Source organism: Lytechinus variegatus, chromosome 11, assembly GCF_018143015.1.
Source record: "Lytechinus variegatus isolate NC3 chromosome 11, Lvar_3.0, whole genome shotgun sequence".
NCBI classification, from domain to species: domain Eukaryota; kingdom Metazoa; phylum Echinodermata; class Echinoidea; order Temnopleuroida; family Toxopneustidae; genus Lytechinus; species Lytechinus variegatus.
The window spans coordinates 18,782,523-18,803,789 of record NC_054750.1 but is presented as its reverse complement, the minus strand read 5'-3'; the positions used below and the strand labels follow the sequence as shown (position 1 = coordinate 18,803,789).

The 21,267-nt window shown below is 36.0% G+C and overlaps 1 protein-coding gene across 1 annotated transcript in view; it reads left to right on the top strand.

Annotated features, from left to right (window-relative positions):
• The window catches only part of LOC121423718 (angiopoietin-1 receptor-like), a 52,068-nt gene that overhangs the window by 6,668 nt on the left and 24,133 nt on the right, over nt 1–21,267 (top strand). Inside the window, exons 3-5 of the mRNA XM_041619149.1 lie at nt 5,660–5,923; nt 7,634–7,765; nt 8,673–8,810. Of these exons, the coding sequence (XP_041475083.1) occupies nt 5,660–5,923; nt 7,634–7,765; nt 8,673–8,810 (534 nt within the window). The remainder of the gene's footprint in view (nt 1–5,659; nt 5,924–7,633; nt 7,766–8,672; nt 8,811–21,267) is intronic.

Here is a 21,267-nt window from a genome sequence, read left to right as displayed (position 1 = left end):
ATATTCATGCGATCAAAAATGAGCTGTTTTCATGCCTATTAAATATAGACGGGGGAATAACGTCATAAGCCCGTACTTATACAGTGGCGGATCCAGAGGGGGGCGCCCCGGGCGCGCGCCCCCCCTATTTTCGCCGGATTTTTTTTTTTGGGGGGGGTGGATGGTTATATTTACTGGATTGGTACAATGTAGTCAATTTCAAGGGCTAGATCTAGTCAAAACTATATTTTAACTTACGCTCATGGCCTTTGTGTTCGCACAAATGCACCTCTGTCATACTGTATTGCAATATGTAAATTCCGGAATTCCAGGGCGCGCAAGTCGATTGGTTGGAAAGTTGCACCACTTGTAATCGGGAGTTGCAGTGCAGTGACCATTGTGAAGATGTTGGATTGGATATCATTTTTTCCCGAAATTTTGTGTTTTTTGTAACATGCGTTTGTCCGTCTTTATGGCAAATACATGTAAATTGTAAGTAACAGATCGCGAGAGAAAGTGTCAACGATGCGAATGATAATGTCTATCCCCGAGATTATTCTTCACTCAAAGATGAAGCCCTACATCGGGCGCCACGTGCGCAGCATTATCATTCTGCCTTGGTCATGTACGTTTTCACTGAAATGTATAGGTCAGACATATTTGTATTTAATGTAAACTAACTTTTACACTTTCTGGTAGATTCAGAGGCATATTATCCAGGGCGCCCCAACTAAGTTTCGCCGAAGCAATCATTGCAACGAATTATCAAGGAGCAAAATTGTATATTCTCAATCACCAGTCGACCCCACTCCGCGTTTGCTGTGTATAGGCAGCTATATGTCAGCGTATAGGAGCGAAGATTTTATGTGACGGGGGGGGGGAATAAAAATACTTTCGTGCTGGGGAAAAACGTCCAGAGGACACATTGTATATTGTTAAAATGTAGAAATTGTGACATTAACCCCCTTACCCCTTTTTTAATGTTTGATAATCTATAGGTTAATGCCAACAGAAGGCAATCAATACAGTTTACAACATTTAATTTGTTGGTTGGAAAGCTAGTATACATTGATTCAACATGTAGAAAAAACATCAAATTGGAAGCCTATATGAATTCATGGTCTAAACAAGTTGTAATTTCATAAATGAAAAGCTTACAAAATGCCTTCTGAACTCTGTATACCGAAGACGAGCCTCGGTTTATTTTACATTTTCTGCCACTGATAGTTATAACTTATACAATTATGGACTGGATATCAAAGCTCCTTACATGTATTTTCTAGCATTTTATCATTGACCTTATTTAATTATTTGTGGTATAGTTTTAACAAGTGCTTCGTAAAAACTGATTATCTTATGTTAAAATAAATATAAATACAATTTCATCCTGGCTGGTCATAAGTTAAGATGGCAACGCGATGAGAGACTTTGAACGTAAACAATAAAAATGATGAGAATCCCCTTAAGAAGCATTATATTACTTTGAGGTTGTGCAGAATGACTGGATTATTGAAGATAATTTGAAAATAATACGAGGGAAAGGGTTGATTACCAGAAGATGATGTCGTTTTTTTCTGTAGTTTGTAACAATTTACTGTGCATTTTGGGGAAAAAAGAACCAAATTTTATGCATGTTGCCATACGACTAAACAATTCTCGTTTGAAACACACAATGTAAATACACAAATGACAATAAACAGAATGGATTATTCGGAACTTATCGATTACAAGTCTCAGTTTCGTATCATTTAAATTTGACGTTTCAATCACACGATGCAAGCAAGTGAAGAGCCTTTGCCAAATGTATGTTTTGAATGACCGCTTATACGGTGTGTGACTGGAAACCAGCTCCTACGTGAGTCAGTATGTGTCTTTTATTCATGAAGTTACAGTGATTTAAGTGTGCATTTTTCTTCTAAAGGTGCTCTCAAAATACGACTTTTGGACCTGATTTTTTTAAAAAGTCCTTGCCGTGGGAAGGGGGGTATCCCCCCTCCCACACCCTCCCCCCGCTCGGTCGCTTCGCTCCCTCGCCGCTGGCGCCACCCCTATTTCAAAATCCTGGATCCGCCCCTGCTTATATCTTGTCTAGTCTGTATTTTTAAATGAAATATTGTTGAAATAGAGACGTGGTATGAATCATTATTGTTACTTTGGTATTTAAAAAAGTGTAACCAAACGGCAATAGCAACATTAATTGAACATCGATGTAAAGTTGAACATAATATAAAGATTTTGTTTCGTAAAACATGGGGGGGCTGAGGAAGCTAGCGCATTTTAAATAATACTTTGAAAACTATGACTTTTTCCTACTTCATTTTTAGCTTAATTCAATTTTTACCACCTTCTTTGCTGTATATTTCATTACGACTTTCATATAAATATCTAATTGAATGATGATAAAAATCATTATCGAGAAAAAATATCGAGCGTGCATTGAGCTTGAAAGGAACACAAAGTAATGAAATATACCGTTATATAAGATAAGAAATAGTATTTACATGAGCTAACCTAGTAAATGACAAAATAAAAGTTAGCTCTTATGAAACTTACCTCATAATTTCGGTAGGGTTTTGCTTTGAAAATTTTCTCACTGATCTGCCCCATATATCATGTATATACGCTCTATAACGGCTTCCCCAGAACACGGTCCGGGGCCATGAAGCCATCCTCGATAATTGCATTGGCGCGTGCTGCAAGTGGTGATATACTTTACTTTTCGTTCATTAAAAAGCATGGCAAACTTAAATCCCAGATATATCTCATTTGATTAACATAAAATCAAGATAATTTGATTTTCATTTGCACCATATCGCCTACTAAAACAACACTCCTGCAAGTTTCTCACTCACACCGGTGCGATTTAAATTCATACTCCAATTATGAAAAAAAAATCAACTCAATGAAGGTTATCGGACTTCAAAACTTGATATTTTAAGCTCTATATCCGCCTGTATTTTTATCTTGTGACATGAAAGATTTATTTTTCATTTTCCAAGCAACTCTATGCAGGTTATCGGACGAAAAATTGCATTTTTTTAAAGCTGTAATTGCTTTATCTTTCAAATAAGCTCCATTAGTAATGTAATTATGATACAGGCGAGGGACAAATTAGAAGCAAAATCACTATTTTTCCAAAATTAATACGCAGAAATTAGAATTTTCTTTTATATATATATAGTATAGTATACTATATATTATGATACATGTACATAAAATTTGCAGAGGTCCATGTAAGAATCTAGGTGCCTATTGATGACAAAATTGCCAATTTGTAATTTATATAATAGAGATTTCATTTTCTCAACACCTCGACTGGAAAACAGTGAGGTGCAATGATCCCTCATAGTTTTCCATTAATATAGGGTTGGATGAGTTTCTCATAATTTGTTCGCATTCGTGCAAATAACCGGCTTGCGACTGATGTAACACCGTTTTCGTTTGAATTCGGTGCCACGTTGTAACCGGGTGTTTGGTGCACGTCTCGGGTCACGCCAAGCCCCTGGAAACTAAGGCGTGCCTGGAGAATGAATTTACTCTTGTTACCATGGAAACCACTTTTCCCTGTGAATGAAAGAACATCACCTCGTCAGCAATGCATGTTGCGGGTGTTGCTGGGCGTTATTATTAGACACAAAACATGGTAACCCGTTCCGTATTTGACTACAGCGTGATCTAATGAGTCTAGCAGATCAGCCGATCTACTACGAGGGGATAAGAAGGTGAAACAGGGTTTATTTTGATTTTCATCAAAATAAAAGACTCTACTTTCGATACCCTACCTTGTCATGACGCACACAGTAAAAACGCTGTTTAAGATTTTATACAACGCTGTTTACTATATGAACCTTACAGTATTTGTTTAACCGTTTAAGCAATCATGTTTCATTTATTGAAGATTAGATATTGAAAATTAAACTTTGTTGCTTAAGATTTGAACACTTGTTTAAACTGTTTAAACAATTACTGTAACGTTCATATAGTAAACAGCGTTGTATATATATATATATTTTTTACTGTGCATATTGACCATATTCTGGATAAGTGTGTCATTATCTGATTATCATAGATATGAGTGTATGTGAAGGGTGTGGGTGTGTGTGTGGGGGGGGGTGGGAATCTAAATTTGTAAGATCTTTTCGGAAATGTGGGCTTCAAATTTTATTAATCAATGAAATATTTTGTGTATTATTTTCTCAAACTTATCATCTCATTTTTTACGATAAAAGGGCGAGGGTGTGGTTCTCAATCAATCTCTTTTTGATTTTTTTTTTGAAATTTTATAATGAGTTTTTAGTTAAAATGTCTGAAGAATAGTTTTGGTTACTAATTTTCTTTTGTAAAAATCAGAACCAAAACATTGGAGAAGACGAAGAAATGTGGAGATGCGTGAAATAATTTACTTTTTTTTCTTTTCAAACAATGCGAGATATGCCAGTAAAAATTGTCACTATAAAACTATTCAAGAGTTAAGATCCGTATTTAATAATTGCCAAAAGAAAACAGTGGAAAAGTAATTACAAGGCCTATATTTTATTGCAGTATCATAAGTGAGAGTAAACAAAGCGTACAAAACTTAGATTATTATTTTGACTCTTCGACAAAAATATTGAATGCACAATTTTTTTTTTATTGTCAAATTTGCCTTATTGGAGGAAATGACCTTCAATTCTTGGTGAAAACCTCTTTTTTCTGCTTGTCAAATTATTCTCGGGAAAATGTGGCCCCTTTTTTTTAAATCCTGGAGCCGCCCTGATATAAAGTATCTAGAGTATCTGTAAATGACTATGGTTATTTGGGGATCCATTGAAAACCGATGTGAACCCCTGCACAGAAAGTTGTTTCAGTCTTCGAAAATTTACAAGCAACAAAGGCCACAACTGCAAGCGTTTTGACTTGAAAGAGATACTTTAAGGGGGTGTTGCAAACAAACTATTTGCAATCAATTGCAAATATTTTTGTTTGTAATTGTACAATAGACCGATCAGTTTTAGCTGTAGCAAATCAGGTTACAATCCTTGTTTTTCAAGAAACAGATTAGCAATCAATCACAAATTTTTAATCAATTGCAAGACTTTTGTTTCATTTAGAGACCAAAAATATACTTGCAATTGATCGCAAGTTTCATGCAAAGCTCCCCAAAAGTCAGAGATTCTATGATTCAATGGCCAGCCGATTCCCTACACACAAACCATGGAACTATAGCTCTATGCACAAACCAACATTGCCATCAAAATGCAGTCGATTTCTGAAAGTTAAACACGAATGCATTGCATTCATAAACCTCTTTGAGTAGAATATTTTATTTATTAATTTATTGGACGATTTATCGGTCAACATCCACGATTCCTCTCAGTAATAATTTACATGATCATGATTTATGATGACATATAATGTTATCTAGAAACGCCATACTTCACCTCATGAAATATTATAAAAGCTACTGTCTTTCCTGTTTTTTTTACTTTCATTTCAGAACGAAACCATTTCCAACAAAGTGAAGAAAAAATCCATAGTGATATTAACTTTAACAATTTATTGATGAATATACCAGGTTTATTACTCTAGAACAAAAAAGAAGCTCGTACAAATTTCTTTCTTGATGAACTGGAAATCGATTTGAATTCATAGTTGTGCAACCCTTTAAAAAATAAATCTTCATTTTCTCTTTTATTTGCAGCTCAGATCAAACCAGAACACTTCACCGTCACAGCTAGCCCCGGTGATAACATCACCATCACCATGCAGATATTGAGCAGGACTCGAACCCCTGATTACCTCATCTGGGCCCATAACGACCAACCCCTCCCCTACAACGCGACCCGGTTTGGCTTCAACGATAGATACAACATACCAGCAGTGGTAGAGGAGGATGGTGGCATCTACCAAGCTTACCCGCCAGATGACCACACCCAAGGCGGTTATATGAGGCTCATTATTAGGGGTAAGATGGTGGTAACAATTGTCGGTACAGGTAGCGGCTGGTGGTGCTGATTTTGTTTGTGATCGTAGAGGTAATAGAAGCTTTGTGGTCGTGGTCGTGCTGGTAGTGGTGGTGGTTGTGGTGATGGTAGTAGAAGTGGAAGTAGCTGTGGACATGGTGTTGGCTGTGTGGTGGTGGTATCGGATGTTGGTGTTGCTGGTATTGGTGGTAGTAGAGGGGTAATATTCGTTTGTGTGGTGGTTGTGGTGGTAAGTTGTTTCTTGTAAGGTTAGGGGTAATATTGATAGTAGGAATAGTAGATGGTGGATATGGTGGCGTAGTGGTCTAGTAGTTATACGAATCTCGTCTTTCAATGAGAGGGACGTGGGTTCGAATCCGAGCTACGGCGTGTTTTCCTTCAGCAAGAAATTTATCCACATTGTGTTGCACTCAACCCAGGTGAGGTGAATGGGTACCCGGCGGGATTAATTCCTTGAATGCACCAAGCGCCTTTAGCAGCTGGAGCTACAGCTGGGGTAATGTATAGTGCGCCATTCAATAGGAAACCAGATAAATCGAAGCCTAATAAATGCTATATATTATGAGGGGGTTCCCTACTGGATGTAACACATTTTGACACTTTGTCATCATAGAACCACTATAGTCACTCTACTATAATGCTCAACACGATCACTATTTTAAATGAAAACAATTTCATATAGTGACTATGACTTGTGTCCAAACTGTGTCCGACTGTACCACACTGTGACAGTTAATGGTTGTAGAAGTGATAGTGGTGCATGACACTAGAAAGGTGGTGATGACCACCGCTGCTGTGACTATATAGTCAGTTAATATTACTGCAAAAACTGTTCATGCTGACAAAAAAAGGTATAATCTTAACTATAGAAAACGGTTGGTTCATGCATAAAGATCAGTAGTCTCATCACGCTTTTTAGGTTAATCATTCTTAATATGGTTCAAGCCGCCCCCCCCCCCCTGGTTTCCTCCAGGGTCGGAGGGGCCGCATGCGTGTTCCCCAAATGTCCGGTAACAGAGTACTTTTTCGCGGGACAAGTCCGGCCCGCGAATTTGTAAAAAAAAAAAGGATTGTATTTGACTTTTCACCCGGAGATTTCTTTAAAAAGGGGTGTTTTTGTTTCTCTCTCTCTCTCTTAATTGTTCGACTCCTGAGAAATTCAAAAAGGAAGTTATAAAAAATCTTGAATGTCATAGAAAAAATGATCGAATTCCTGAAATTCCTGCCATAGTTTTGAAAGCTTGTCCTCCATCATTACATCAGGGAACCTCTATTGTAATGACAGCTTACCTTAGATCAAGGGGGGGGGGGTGGAATGAGAGCTCACCTGAGATAGGGGGTACATTGAGCAGTGTTCCGGATATAGGGGGGGGGGGGTCTCCAAGGCAGGAAAAACCCGCGAAAGGGGGATTCAGAAATGTTGGTAGACATGAGATAGAGGTTGCTTTAAAAGGCAGGGAACGAGCATAGGCGTACCCTAAATAACACTCAGTGGGGGCCGGGGTTTCAAGTTATATAAGATAACTTTAATTTTGGCCTATTTCTAGTAAATTTGTCGTTTCAGTTTATAATGACAATTGAAATGCTTAAAACTGACTATTTCGTTTAATGAATACATAAATAGTTATAATAAGAATAATGATAATTATAATAATATAATAATAAATAATAATAATAACTTACATTTTCAGGTTGCCCTGCTGATCGCTGGGGTGCAGGATGTACCAACGAATGCCCAACATGTATTAACGGAGGGGTATGCGATGACGTCACTGGGGTGTGTGTTTGCCCCCCTGGTTTCCGAGGAGACACATGTGAAATAGGTAAGAAAAAATTATTATAGATACAATGGTTTTGTATTGATAACATGAATCTATTAATCATGATGGAGATACAAATATGGTATAATTTTGTACAATTTTCTTTGTTCAAAGTTTAAAAGCTATATTTAGGCCTAATTTGAGTTTTTCGTCTATGCTATTTATAAAATTTTTTTAAAGGAGACTGCTCTCTGCAAGCTTGTTTTTTTACCTCCATTCTCAATATCTTTGTATAATATCGAATTTGTATGTAGAAGTATACTATATGTTTATTCTTAATGTCCGAAAATAAACATTACATTGTAATCGCTGGCATGGTTGGAAATGGAAATGAAATGAAGTCCTTTTTAATCACACAGAATTGATATATGTCGACATAATTATATTAGTAAATCATGAAATGCATTTAACCTTTCGAATTTCGATATTGATTGTATTATAGTTATATTGATATTATCCTATTTACAATGCATATTTCATCATTTGCATTGATCTGCTATCTGATTCTCATTCTTATGTATTTTCGTGACCTGATCTTTCACATTTTTTGCGCTTATTCTCGCCTTTTCTATAACTCCACAAGGAACCAAATACTCCGATCTTATTATTCTGATCAAATATGTTTGATAATTCTTTTTTTCAAATGTGGTGATAAAATGAAATAGTAATTCATGTTTTGTATACTTTGGTCATTTTTAGTGTACGCTCATTTCTTGTAGCATTTTTTTTCATGAGGACCCCTCGGTAGACCAGCAGGACTATGATTGGTGCTGCTGAGTAGGGCCATTTTATATGTATTTTTATTTGGAAATAAATTCAATTCAATGCAAAAATTACCATGAGAATGATTGAATATGATTTCGTTGTAAATTCGAATGTATAAAACTATTTCATAATATTTTTTTTGCAGGTTGCGGCCCGAATCTTTTTGGACCGAGCTGTGAGTTTGAGTGCACTGCTAACTCATGTCGATTCATGCAATTCTGTCTACCGGATCCTTACGGGTGCTCCTGTGCCACCGGCTACACTGGTCTCGCTTGCGATGAAGGTAAGATTCGTTTGAAATGATTATTGTAATTAAGATTTATATCAAAGCTCGTTATAGCTCATATAAAAATGTGATAAACTCTTAAAAAGCTTACACAGTAAAAATGCTGTTTAAGATTTTATACAACGCTGTTCACACACAAAAAATCGGAACTCGATGTTTCGAGTAAAGCCCTTAGAAACTCACACAGGCGGGTAAAATGCACTTGTACAAGGTGTATTTTTACACCCAAAGATGAGTATGCGGCAAGAATCACATACGTTACCGCATTGATGAGTTTAATTTCACTCAATGTTAAATAAATAAGATCACTTTAACGAGTATTCTCAACCGATGAAGAAAAAAGTGAGTAAGGAAGCTGAGTTAACGATGAAAATAATGTTAAATGAGTAGATCCACACGTCTAAACGCATCACTGAGTTTTCAATTTAAAATTTGGCATTTACTCATTGACAGGTTATCTCGCTCGTCGATGCAGTTTACTTGTCCAGTGAGTAAAATTATCTACGAAAATTAGTTTAACGGCCAACATCACACGTGAAACGCATCACTAAGTTTTCATTGAGTAATTTTATTCACGAAACTTTGTGCGGCGCGCGCGGGTCATCACGATCACAAGAGAGTAAAGATCAGCTGCATGCATGCGATGGAGTCAGAGTTTGACTACTAAATTATTCAGTCTTCACCGGTAAGTTTGTTTTATGTTAACCTTTTTATATGGAATATTTTCTTAAATCTGCTGTTGTTGGTATTAATATTACCGGCATTATAGTAAAATTGGCTAAAACAGAAGACATATTGATGGGCATAGTCTGGTTCGTGTTTCCTTCCTAAAATTTTTTGTGTTAGTCCCACTCGAGTAACTTTGTGTTATCAATGATACTGATCTAAGTCTTAGCCTAGGGCTAAGTCGGCATCATCGGCATGCATGAATGAGGATGATGATGATAATATCGGTAATGATAATGGTAATGACCATGACGATGGTGGTGATAATGATAATGTCGGTGATGATCATGATAATGATGTGTTTGCATGTATGATGTAGCTGTGAGAGCTTTGTATTGATAGAAATCTGAGTCAATACAGTGCTATGACACTCAGCCTCCCATACTTTGTCTAGCCGAGGCGAGGGGTGCAAAATACAGCAACTATTGCTCAGAAAATGATAAAAGCATAAAACTTGGCACAATCCTTCAACACCTCTGGTTGCTAGGTATCAAAATTACCCCCCCCCCCCACTAAAATCCTTTATTACCACCCCAGAACTAAACCAAATCAACTTCTGTAAGTATCGTAGATGACCCTAAACACAAACATTATGTCCCCCTAAAAATGTACTATGCCGTAAGTTTAAGATATGGTGCAAGATGGTATTTCCTTTGCAATTATTGCCAGAAATTAATTTATTATTTTATTTTAACTTATTGAATATTTCATAGTTGGTAAATATTCCAAGTATATTTTTTGTAATATTTTGCATGCTCTTTTCAGTTTTTGCAGGAGATGACAAGGGTGACAGGTGTTGCTGCATCTGATTGCTGCACACCATTCTGCAGCAAGCTGGAAGATTTGGCCTCATTTGTGTTAAACAAGTCCAAGAAAACATCTGTGATAGGTAATTGTGCTACCAAATTTTGCAGCATTTTCCACAGGGGAAGTTAGTTTGCAGGTTACTGTCAGGGGCCGCAGAACAGTTTTCAAAGGGGGGGGAGCAGACCATGCTAAAAATCACAATCATATGGTCATTTTTACATTTTTGTACATGGTTTTGGAAAAAAGTGGGGGGCTGAAGCCCCCCCCCCGGTTCCACTGCCCCTGACTGTAATATCCTCCCCAAGCCCACAACCTCCCACTAACCAGGGACATTTATTTCTCAGTTTTGGGAGGAGAGAGGTAAAAGTAAGATAAGTGATAATTTTTTGAAGCCAGAGGCCAGAGTTTAAATAATGATTTTGCTAAATGTGCTGTTTGTTGAGTATTTTTTTTATTCTTACCTTGCAATGACTATTAAAAAGTTATTAAATTCTGTTTCATATATCTATAAATTTGTTAAAATGGGGGGGGGTGAGTACTCTCCAATGTTTTATGAAATTTATATCTTCATAATCAGATGTATTGCTTTGAAAATAGAAAAAGAAACATAATGCAACTTCTTTCCTATTTTTTTTCAGAATATCAGACGGCAGCACTGATGATTGTGCCAGGTATTCTGAAAGAGAACTTGTCTGTATTCATGGTTCAAGAAAATCAGGTTAGTCATTACTTTGTTATTTCTGCTTTGTTCTACTGTTGCAACAAATTTACATGTACTAATGATATACATCGGTATAGGGTCGTCATCATTGTTGCTGGCATCCAGAGTCATCTGCGAGACACTTCAAAAACTTGATATATCTTGTGATCTTTCATTCCTTGAACTTTGACATTCTTTAAAAAAAACTTCATCATGGAATATATCTTCTCATGTTTGAGGGGTGTGGTTTTGATATTTCATATTTAAAACTAGTTATTAGATAAGAGATCATTATATTATCCATGTTCCTTTCATAATCAGTGTCCAGACCTTTAGATCACCTACAGAAAAATGCTCTCTCGTTGAAATATATACATGTTCATGTACAGTGTAACCTCAATTCTAATGATCAGCCTTCAGAATGATTGATTTTCAGAGTCTATGTAAAATGAATAAATATTTGTGTTTCTTATGGCAAAAAGTTCTTTAGATGGCTCATAGAATGGATCAGCCTCCTTGCTGATGAATATTTTGCAGTAACAGATGGAAAATGATCTTCTTAATTTCATTTCTAACAATTTGTTTTTCTAATGCCTTATCCTGAGCTAACCTGCAGGAGGCATGTGGTTCCTTTCGGATGTCTGAAATTTATTTTAAGTTACGGGTTAAATGTACCAATCATATTACAATAACAATGTTTCATATATTTGCTTGTATTTCAGTCTGATCCAGAGCAAGTTCAGGCTGCTCAAACCAATGATGCATCCACACATTTAAGTGAAATGTGCCAATGATGGATATTCGATCATATGTGAAGAAATTCAAGTCGCAAAAGACACCGTCTTTCTTGGAGGTTACGATGTTTGACTTAAAAAGTTGAAGCTTCTATGACCGACTATAAAGCTCATCAATCAACTCAAGTAGGCATGTCAACAAATTGGACAAAATGGACATTATGCCAGAGTGAGATCTGCCATAGATATCTTCTAAGGGCAAATGCCCATTAGTGTATCCATATATTGAACAAAGGGATGAAGGACATTCCGTCAGGTATGAACAATTCATGTGGCTGTGCCAACGGATCTTCCTGAGGCATGGTGCATTTTCAATTGTGGCTTATATTGTGAAGCGTTCTAAAAATCTGTTTGGGATCACATATAAGTTTTCCCGCCAAATTTGACCCATTCAAATTAAAAATTTTCGTTTGAATTTTTGCCTTTAAAATATGGGGATCTGTAAATCAAAAGTTCAATTTGGCGACTTTGCTGTTTAATTTCACATATTGTGCATTAAATTTAGTATATTTCGATTCATGGTAGTCATTTGGCAATCACATTCCCCCAGATTAGCTCGGGGCTGTCAAATGTTAATATTTTGGCAAACAATCTTGTTTTTGTTCAAATTAACTGGATAAAAATTTGAGGTCTCCATTTTCAAGTTCTATATTTATGATGGTATTTACCATTATAATCATTCCCAAATTCAAATTTTACATTCCATGATGGAGACAAGCATTTCAAACCTAACAATGAAAAAATGCATAAAGTTAACACTATCGTAATTGTAATCTCTATCACAGTCCTCGTCAGCTTCACGTCACTCGTCATATCCACCACCATCATCATCATTACCACGATGATGATGATTATGGATAGGATTGAGATAATTGTGGTGATGGTGTTGATGACAATGATGAAGATGGTGCTGATGACATTAATGATGATGATGACGATGTTGATGATGGTGATTACGATGCTGATGAGTGACGCTGTTGATGACCAAAGTGATAGTGATGACGATGATGGTGTCTACTTTACACATTGTTATGTTTATCATTGTTAGGTTCGAAAATGCTTGTGTCTCCATCATGGAATGTAATGTCTTGAATTACTGAATGAGCATAATGGAAAAATACAATCATAAATATAGAACTTGAAAATCAAGGAAACTTGAAATAGTATCCGGCAAATTTGAACGAAAATAATCAATTTGTTTGCATTACATTAATGTAATATAACTCGGTAAAAAAGTGTTATGTTGATATCACGATAAGTTATGTTGGAGCTCTATGTTTGGTAATTATTTAACATAAGTTTTAGATCATGTTTTTGTTATTTGTTTGTAAGAAAAGATTTCACATGGAAGAGCCATGAAAGAGAAATTGAAAATGAATGATGCCAGTAGAGCATTTATACACTGCTGATGCCTTTCTTAATTGTTCTGTTTGCCATATTTTCATGTTCATGAATATTAAACCTCTTTTCTAAACTCAGAAATCAAACCAATCTCTGCATGTATTGAATATGTTGGAATTCAATGAGCAAATGACACTGTGAGCACCACTGACCAACGAATGGAAAAACCACATAAACATTGTTTATTTTTTACTCAGCATATTACTCGCCAAAAAAATCCATATATAATGCATGTTGGTGATATTCATATAGCAAGAAACCAATGTTGATCCCATGGATTTCCCATTACTTTGTCAGTCGTGTACACAGTTTGAGTAAGGTGATGCACTGATGTGAGTATTGGTTTGAGTGAATGGATGCAGTGATGTGAGTAGAACTTGCTTGTGATGAGTTTGTGCAACGTTAACTTACTGACTCTCTGAGTTTGTAAGCGTTACTCACTAGATGAGCTTATGCAATGCACTCAAAACATTTAGTTAAGTTACTCAATTAATTGAGTTAATTAAATAAACTCATTTGGTATGTCACTATAGTGTCAAATCAAAAATACTCCATTAGGTGTGTTTTCGAAGTAACTTCATTGAGTGAAAACACTCATCCATGTGTGTCACTATAGTGTCAAAAATACTCGGACGTTTGAGTGTGATTACTAATACATGCAAGTTCTCATTTTTTGTGCACTATATGAACCTTACAGTATAGTATTTGTTTAACAGTTTAAACAATCATGTTTAATTCAGTGAAAATTATATATTAAAAATTGAACTTGGTTGGTTAAGATTTAAACACCTGTTTAAACTGTTTAAACAATTACTGTAAGGTTCATATAGTAAACAGCGTTGTATAGGTTTTTTTTACTGTGTTTAACATAGAGTGCAAAGTTACGTCTTGGCATTTTTTCATTCTCGATAAAAAGTTATCTTTGAAACTTTGACGATGCTATAAATTTTCAATTAAAATGTAAAACATATCTGCTGCAATCTATATGATATTTTTAATTTTATTTTGAATTTTCCTTTATCATGTTGTGTTTGAACATCAAAAGTCACAGCATTTAAATCTTCGTCACCTTCCCCATGAGATCTCTTTTTCCAACATGAATTCATTGTACACAAGAAAATAGGTGCAATTTGCAATTCTTCAAATGCAACATCGGTAGCTCCTTTTGGGGTGCAACTTTGCATCTTTATCTGTAAACTCAGCAACACTCCACCATCTTAAAAAGGTATACAAATTTACCATCTTTAAATGACGTGATGCAACTTAAAAGGCGCACAGTTGCACCTCTTATGGTGCAAACGCACGTTTTTTTTTATGCAAACAGGATATAAAAAAGGCAAGATTGCATCCAGAAGGTGCCGCCAGTGTTGGCTTTAGGCGCAAAATTTAACCTACTTTACTGTGTGTGTACGTTGATTAATTATATTTAAATTGATATCGATCATGTATAAGACATCTGTTACTTCAGCCTTCTGGAGCCGTTCACCTTTAATTGATTACGAAAAAACAAAAATTAATTTGGAAAACATCCGGTTCTATAGACCTGGTTAACGTTTCAAATCCATTAAGTAACTGAGAAGAAAGCATCAACTGTTAAAACATGTTTCCGATCACGTCTTCCATCGACCGTTGTACAAGGTAGATAAATCACTTGTTTTCCTGTCTCATGCGAGGAGCTTTTATCCTCTCCATCAATATCATAAAAAACAATTGCAATATGATAATGAAATTAAGTAAATATATATACCGAGGTGATCATTGTGGTTTAACATGTTAAGTTCCTGGAATTACGATATCCATAAGCCGCGTTTGTTCACTTTATTTTTGAATGTCACTTTGAGTACATTCATATCACAACGGTTTCAGGTGTAAAACTAAAAATATGAACATTATGCTGATAGATATGTTGCAGTAATTTGCATTATAATGGTGATAATGATAACGATATTCAGGACCGTGTACACCACAAGTGTGAGAGTCTTCCCCATCTCTCATAATCAACCACCAATTTGTCAGTATTTCCTTCAGGACTTTCTATAGTTTCTCCAGTTGAATATCATTTGACACATTTTGACCAATCAGGAAAGTCTGAAATTAAACAACTACATTATGAATATTCATAAACATTTTTTCTGGTTGCCTTACAGTGCGTAGTCCATCTTTTGCCGTAGTTGAAATAAATTAGTTTGAAATACAGTCACAGTGGATGAGCCGTGATGTGGTTATGACTCTCGCCTTGCAAACAGAGGGTCGTGTGTTCGAATCCCACCGCGGTATAGCGTCCTTTGGCAAGGCGTTAATCCACACTTTGCCACTCTCGACCCAGGTGCTAAATGGGTACCCGGTAGGATGCGAAAGATATTGTATGTTTGATTTGCCATGCAGCGCCATAATGTGGCTGCGACGAATGCAAGGAATGCTCCCCATGGAGTGAAAATTGTGGACTTTTCGTGCTTGATTGAAATGAATCCAATGACCGGGGTAATAATATGCTGTAACGCGCTTTGGGCCATTCTGGGAAAAGCGCTTTATAAAAATTGGCTATCATTATTATTATAAGCTTGGGGATTTTTTTTTTGGGGGGGGGGGGTTGTGCTTTGACACCTCCATCATAAAATCATTCGTAACTTTCCAAACAACCGTTCTCATGATCTTCACAGTATATTGAACTTAAATTGATACAATAGGGAAATCAGAATACGTCATATGCAGGATTTCCCCAGAATTTCAGAGGAAAAAATATCTTGAACAAACCTTTTTGTCCTGAAAAACCATGCAAATAACCATAAAACGGATATGTTCGCTCAAATCTCTTTTGAATGTGAAAGCAAAAACAATATGCAAACCTACTTAATGGATAATATATATAATAATTAATAGGAAACGGATTTAGACCAAAATAAGCATACCTGTCTTCTCGAGAATTATTCTTTATTAGTTTCAGTTTGACATATCTCTGTATACAGGCGTATAATATTTTATTTTATCATATCATTATAAGTAGTATGAACAAACAGCATTATAGGACGAATTGTTTGAAAAGTCTAGCTTGAAAATATTGAATATTTATTTTTTTTTATTTCAGGCCTAGTAGATTTTAAGTATGGATGAAAAACGAACAGGATTTTTCTTTCTCATAATACTAGGATTGAGTTACTGCATAGACCTATTTGTATTACTTTACATTCTTTTCTCTAAAATAGTTCAATTACACTATGAGTGTTAACCATATCAAACCTAGCAAAAAACCTCTCAATTCAGCAATTTGTGTAAGTCTCCCAATGTTCTCAATCATTTTTTATTTTGTAAAGAAATTAAATATTTGATATTATAAGCAACCAATGAACTGCTTTAAGGCATATAAAAGTGAATAGATATTTCCCAAAATAGCCATTGTCTGTTCGGTAATTACGATATAGTAAAAAATCGAAAGAAATCGCAATTATTGTATGATATTTTCATTCTAAAAATCGCCATTTCTGAGAGTCAAATCAGGAAAAAGATGGAATAATAGATTAAAAGTAATCATACCTGGTAGGTATTTCATGAAGCTGTTCGTGAGTTACGAGTGACTTTACGAACGACTGGTGATCCTTTCTTATGAGCTAAATCAACATCAATATAATGCTGGTGTATATCACATATAACAAGAAAGGATCGCCAGTCGTTCGTAAAGTCGCTCGTAGCATACGAACAGCTGCTTTATGAAACACCCACCAGACAAATAAATAGGGCAAGATGATTATCTATCAGGAAATATCATGCAAGTACCTATATCTATGTTCAGATATCGATAAGGAAAGAAAAACGAGGGCGTCAAAATAATCGCCGTTTCACACTCGCAAGTCTTTTCTTTTATATTTCTTCCTTTAAAAACATGAAAGAGCGCACATGCCACTTGATACAGTGATAAATGTGCTCTTATTGATGCAGCATTTGTATAAGTTCCTGGTATTACTTAAAAGCCTAGGCTAAAAATAGTATTGTTCCCGAATAGAGCTAATTATCTGTAATACATTCGTGTATTTTGATTTTTTTCAACAAGGTGTGTCACTCTTTCACTGCAGGGTACTACATAACTCTTTTAAAGCACTTGCCCGGACGGTCGGGCAAGTAGATTTTTGAATAGTTAAATGTACTTGCCCAAAAATCTATTTCACTTACCTAAAAAAATCCTTGAAAATATAGTTTTACCTCTTCAAAAGAAAGTTTTGCGGTTTTATAAACCATTGACATTTTCTCTCTATTGACATGAACTGATCTACCTTGTTATTGCATTTCTTTTTCCAAAGTGATTTTTTTTCTTGCCTGCCATGGCCAAAATTAGGGTCAATATCATATCATATTGACCCTAGCTTTGGTCATTCTACTGTCAGAATTTAGCTTGCCCAATTCGGGTAAGTGGTTTTGGGGTTTACTTCAAAACACTTGCGTGACTCAAACTTTTACTTGCCCCGGGCAATCGGGCAAGCGCTTATGTAGCATCCTGCACTGTAAACCAGAATAAGCATGTCCTGAACTATTCGGATACCAATATTGCTACCATCAAACGTTTCATTGTTTGATTTATCGATGTATACATCAATACAGACATTGGGTTCCAATAGGGTTTAAACGAATTTCATCAATTGATTTCTTTTCCCATTTTTTGCTAAAATATAAATAAAAGAAAGTTCAAAGGCACATCGACCGGTGGGCAGAGAAAGTAATGTTATTAGTCTGACACAGGAAATTGTAATGCCTTGTATTGAATTTTTTAAGGGGGGATGCATTATGATACCGCTCGTACCAGTCTCATTTCGATAGCGACTGATTTGTGCGTAAAGAATATATTGCTCGAGTTTGTATCCGTCTCTGCATTATGCATTCCCATTCATCAATATCATCATTGTAGATCGTGAAAGATGAATAAAAATTTGTTAAAGGAGAGAGATTGATATTTTTACCTTTCCCACCGACATTACCACTACCATCACCACCAACCCAATAGCCCCTACTACTACGACGACGACGACGACGACTACTACTACTACTACTACTACTACTACTACTACTACTACTACTACTACTACTACTACTACTACTACTACTACTACTTCTACTACTACTATAACTACTAATATAACTGCTACTACTACTACTCTACTATAACTACTACTACTACTATAACTACTAATATAACTACTACTACCACTACTACTTCTTCTTCTACTACTACTACTATCTCTATATACTACTATATTACTACTACTACTACTACTACTACTACTACTATTGATGTTGCTGCTGCTGCTTCTGCTTATAGTAATACTACTACTACTACTACTCCTACTTCTACTACTACTCCTACTACTAATACTACTACTACTACTACTACTACTACCACCACCACCACCACTACTGCTACTACTACTACTACCACCACCACCACCACCACTACTGCTACTACTACTACTACTACTACTACCACTGCTACTATTGATGTTGCTGCTGCTGCTTCTGCTTATAGTAATACTACTACGTACTATATATAATACTAAGATTTAAAGATTCTAAAGAAATGAGCAAGAAGGGGATATTAAAAGTTTATGACATTGATCAACGATCTACATTGAAACGGATGTTTTTTGAAAAGTTATGTGTATTCCAAGTATCAGTGAGTTAATCTCTTACATATCGGAATTGTCCACTTGTATTGATTTCCCGTTCGATTATTAAAACAGAAGTATTTCATAGCTATTTATTATGTGGTGATGATGAATCAGATTTATTTTAGTAAAAGATTCGCAGACAGGTTTACCCTGTCCTTACAAATTATGTTTTAAACCTTCACGCACTAGCGTACCAGTCCTACGGGGGACAGTGGTCCCCTCATTTCTCCTTTGAACTTGAATACCTTTTTTTTGGCCTCTCAAACTTTTGTGCGGACGAATTTGCCCCACCTCTGGAAAATCCTAGGTATGCCACTGCCTTCACGGGCCAGGTGGGTGTTTCATAAAGCTGTTCGTAAGTTAAGGGCGACTTTAAGAACGACTGGTGATCCTTTCTTGTGGTAAATGGTATATACATTGGCGATAGTTAAGCGCGTAAGAAAGGTTCACCAGTCGTTCTTAAAGTCGCTCTTATCTTACGAACAGTTTTATGAAACAGCCCCCTGTTTTATCAAACCAGGGGTCCGTAACACACTGCTGAGCAATGATCGTAGAACATTTTTTTAACGATCGTGAAAATCAAACGTACGATTAATCGGTAACTTTTGTGTTGTAACGGGACACAGGTGTTTCATTTAGCTGCTTAATGCGATCCAGGGTAACTAATCAAGGGTTGATTTAGTTTCGACAGACCTTGGAATTGACGTTCAGTTCCATAGAGCAAATAAAAGGTTGTTATCATCATCATCACCACGACCTGTCCTAGCAAGCTTCGTTGTATCGGCATCCATATTTTGTTTGCAAAGTTCAGTTTATCTAAGAGGTAAAAGTTTATTGATACTGCTCGAAAAAAAGACTGAAATAAGTCTATGTTTTTAGTCACCTGTTAGTCGATGGTTTTCCTTCCTGACAAACAGGAAGTGAATCGGGGTCACAGGTCATTTTAGTCAATACGATATTATTGATATCATGATAAAACAAATATGTTAATGAAACCTGTTAAGCGTACATTTTGAATGTTGTATTGATATTTTCCATTGATCTTTTGTGAAAATTACCACTGTCAGATAGAATATATCGCTTTCTGTACACATGCAAAATAGATAGATTTGATAAGATCAACTATGATTTTAAAAAGCAATAGTCATGTAGATTTATAAAGATAATAAAGCAATTTGATAACGTTTCCAAAGTTGATCAAGCATTAATTTTTAGAAACACCCGAAAAAATGATAGAACAGACTTAATGTTCGACGCCAGATGGGGGGGGGGGGCAACTGTAGAAAAGACATACTCCAATCTTTATTAGCCGGCGTATATATCGCGTATGCATTTAAAAGTTCAATTAATTCGGTATGGGTTCGATTCTTTCAGTGTACAAATTAGATGTACACATAAATTAGTAAATACATTTCTACAGATGATTGAATTTATCAATAATTTATTGATAAGTAAATAAGTAATAATGATGACAAATAAGTAAAATAAAGGCAAAATGATGGTGCTACACAGTTGATAGATCGACAGGATATACTGATCTGTTCGAAATTACATATTGATGATCAAGGATGCCCATTCTTGAAGAGAAAAAGAGGCCTAAATTATAGCATGATTAGAGTTAACAAGATTTGCTTTAATACAGGGTCCAACACATGTTCCCGGAAACATAACTAAACGCAGCAGTTTGCAGTTGGGTGTGTTATTTTGTCACTTTCTCAACAACACTATCGTGTGTGAATGCAATTAGTGGTTCATTGTTATGATCTAAAATCCTTCTCTGTCTTTTACTAATCCTCCATCAAAGGGATGTGGTCATGTTATTATAATTTTACTTGAAAAAAAATAACAAATATGTTTTGACATCACAGTTCATATCAACAGAGTTTAAATGATTTCATTCTTATTTGAACGGAAAATCGACAGAATATTGGCTATGAATTTGACGTTTAATCTTTTTCAAAACATCAGCAAAAGTAAGTGCTCCAGGCTGAATCTATGTGGTTTGAATAAATGGAGTAAAATTAAACTAGCACAATACGAAAAATTTAGTCAGGATTCAGTCGGATTAAAGGTTAAAAAAGAAATGCAATTTCAAAGTTTTGGTTTATTTTGGTGAAACAGTTGTATGCATGTCATAGAGTAAGCCGATAATAACACGTTTTCAATTTCCTGGTCTTCTTCCCCCGAAATTTAATCAAACGAATTTTTGTTTTTGTCTCACCTGCGAAGCAAAGTGAGACTATAGGCGCCGCTTTTCCGACGGCGGCGGCGACGGCGGCGGCGGCGGCGGTGGCGGCGGCGGCGACGGCGGCGGCGGCGGCGGCGGCGGCGTCAACATCAAATCTTAACCTGAGGTTAAGTTTTTGAAATGACAT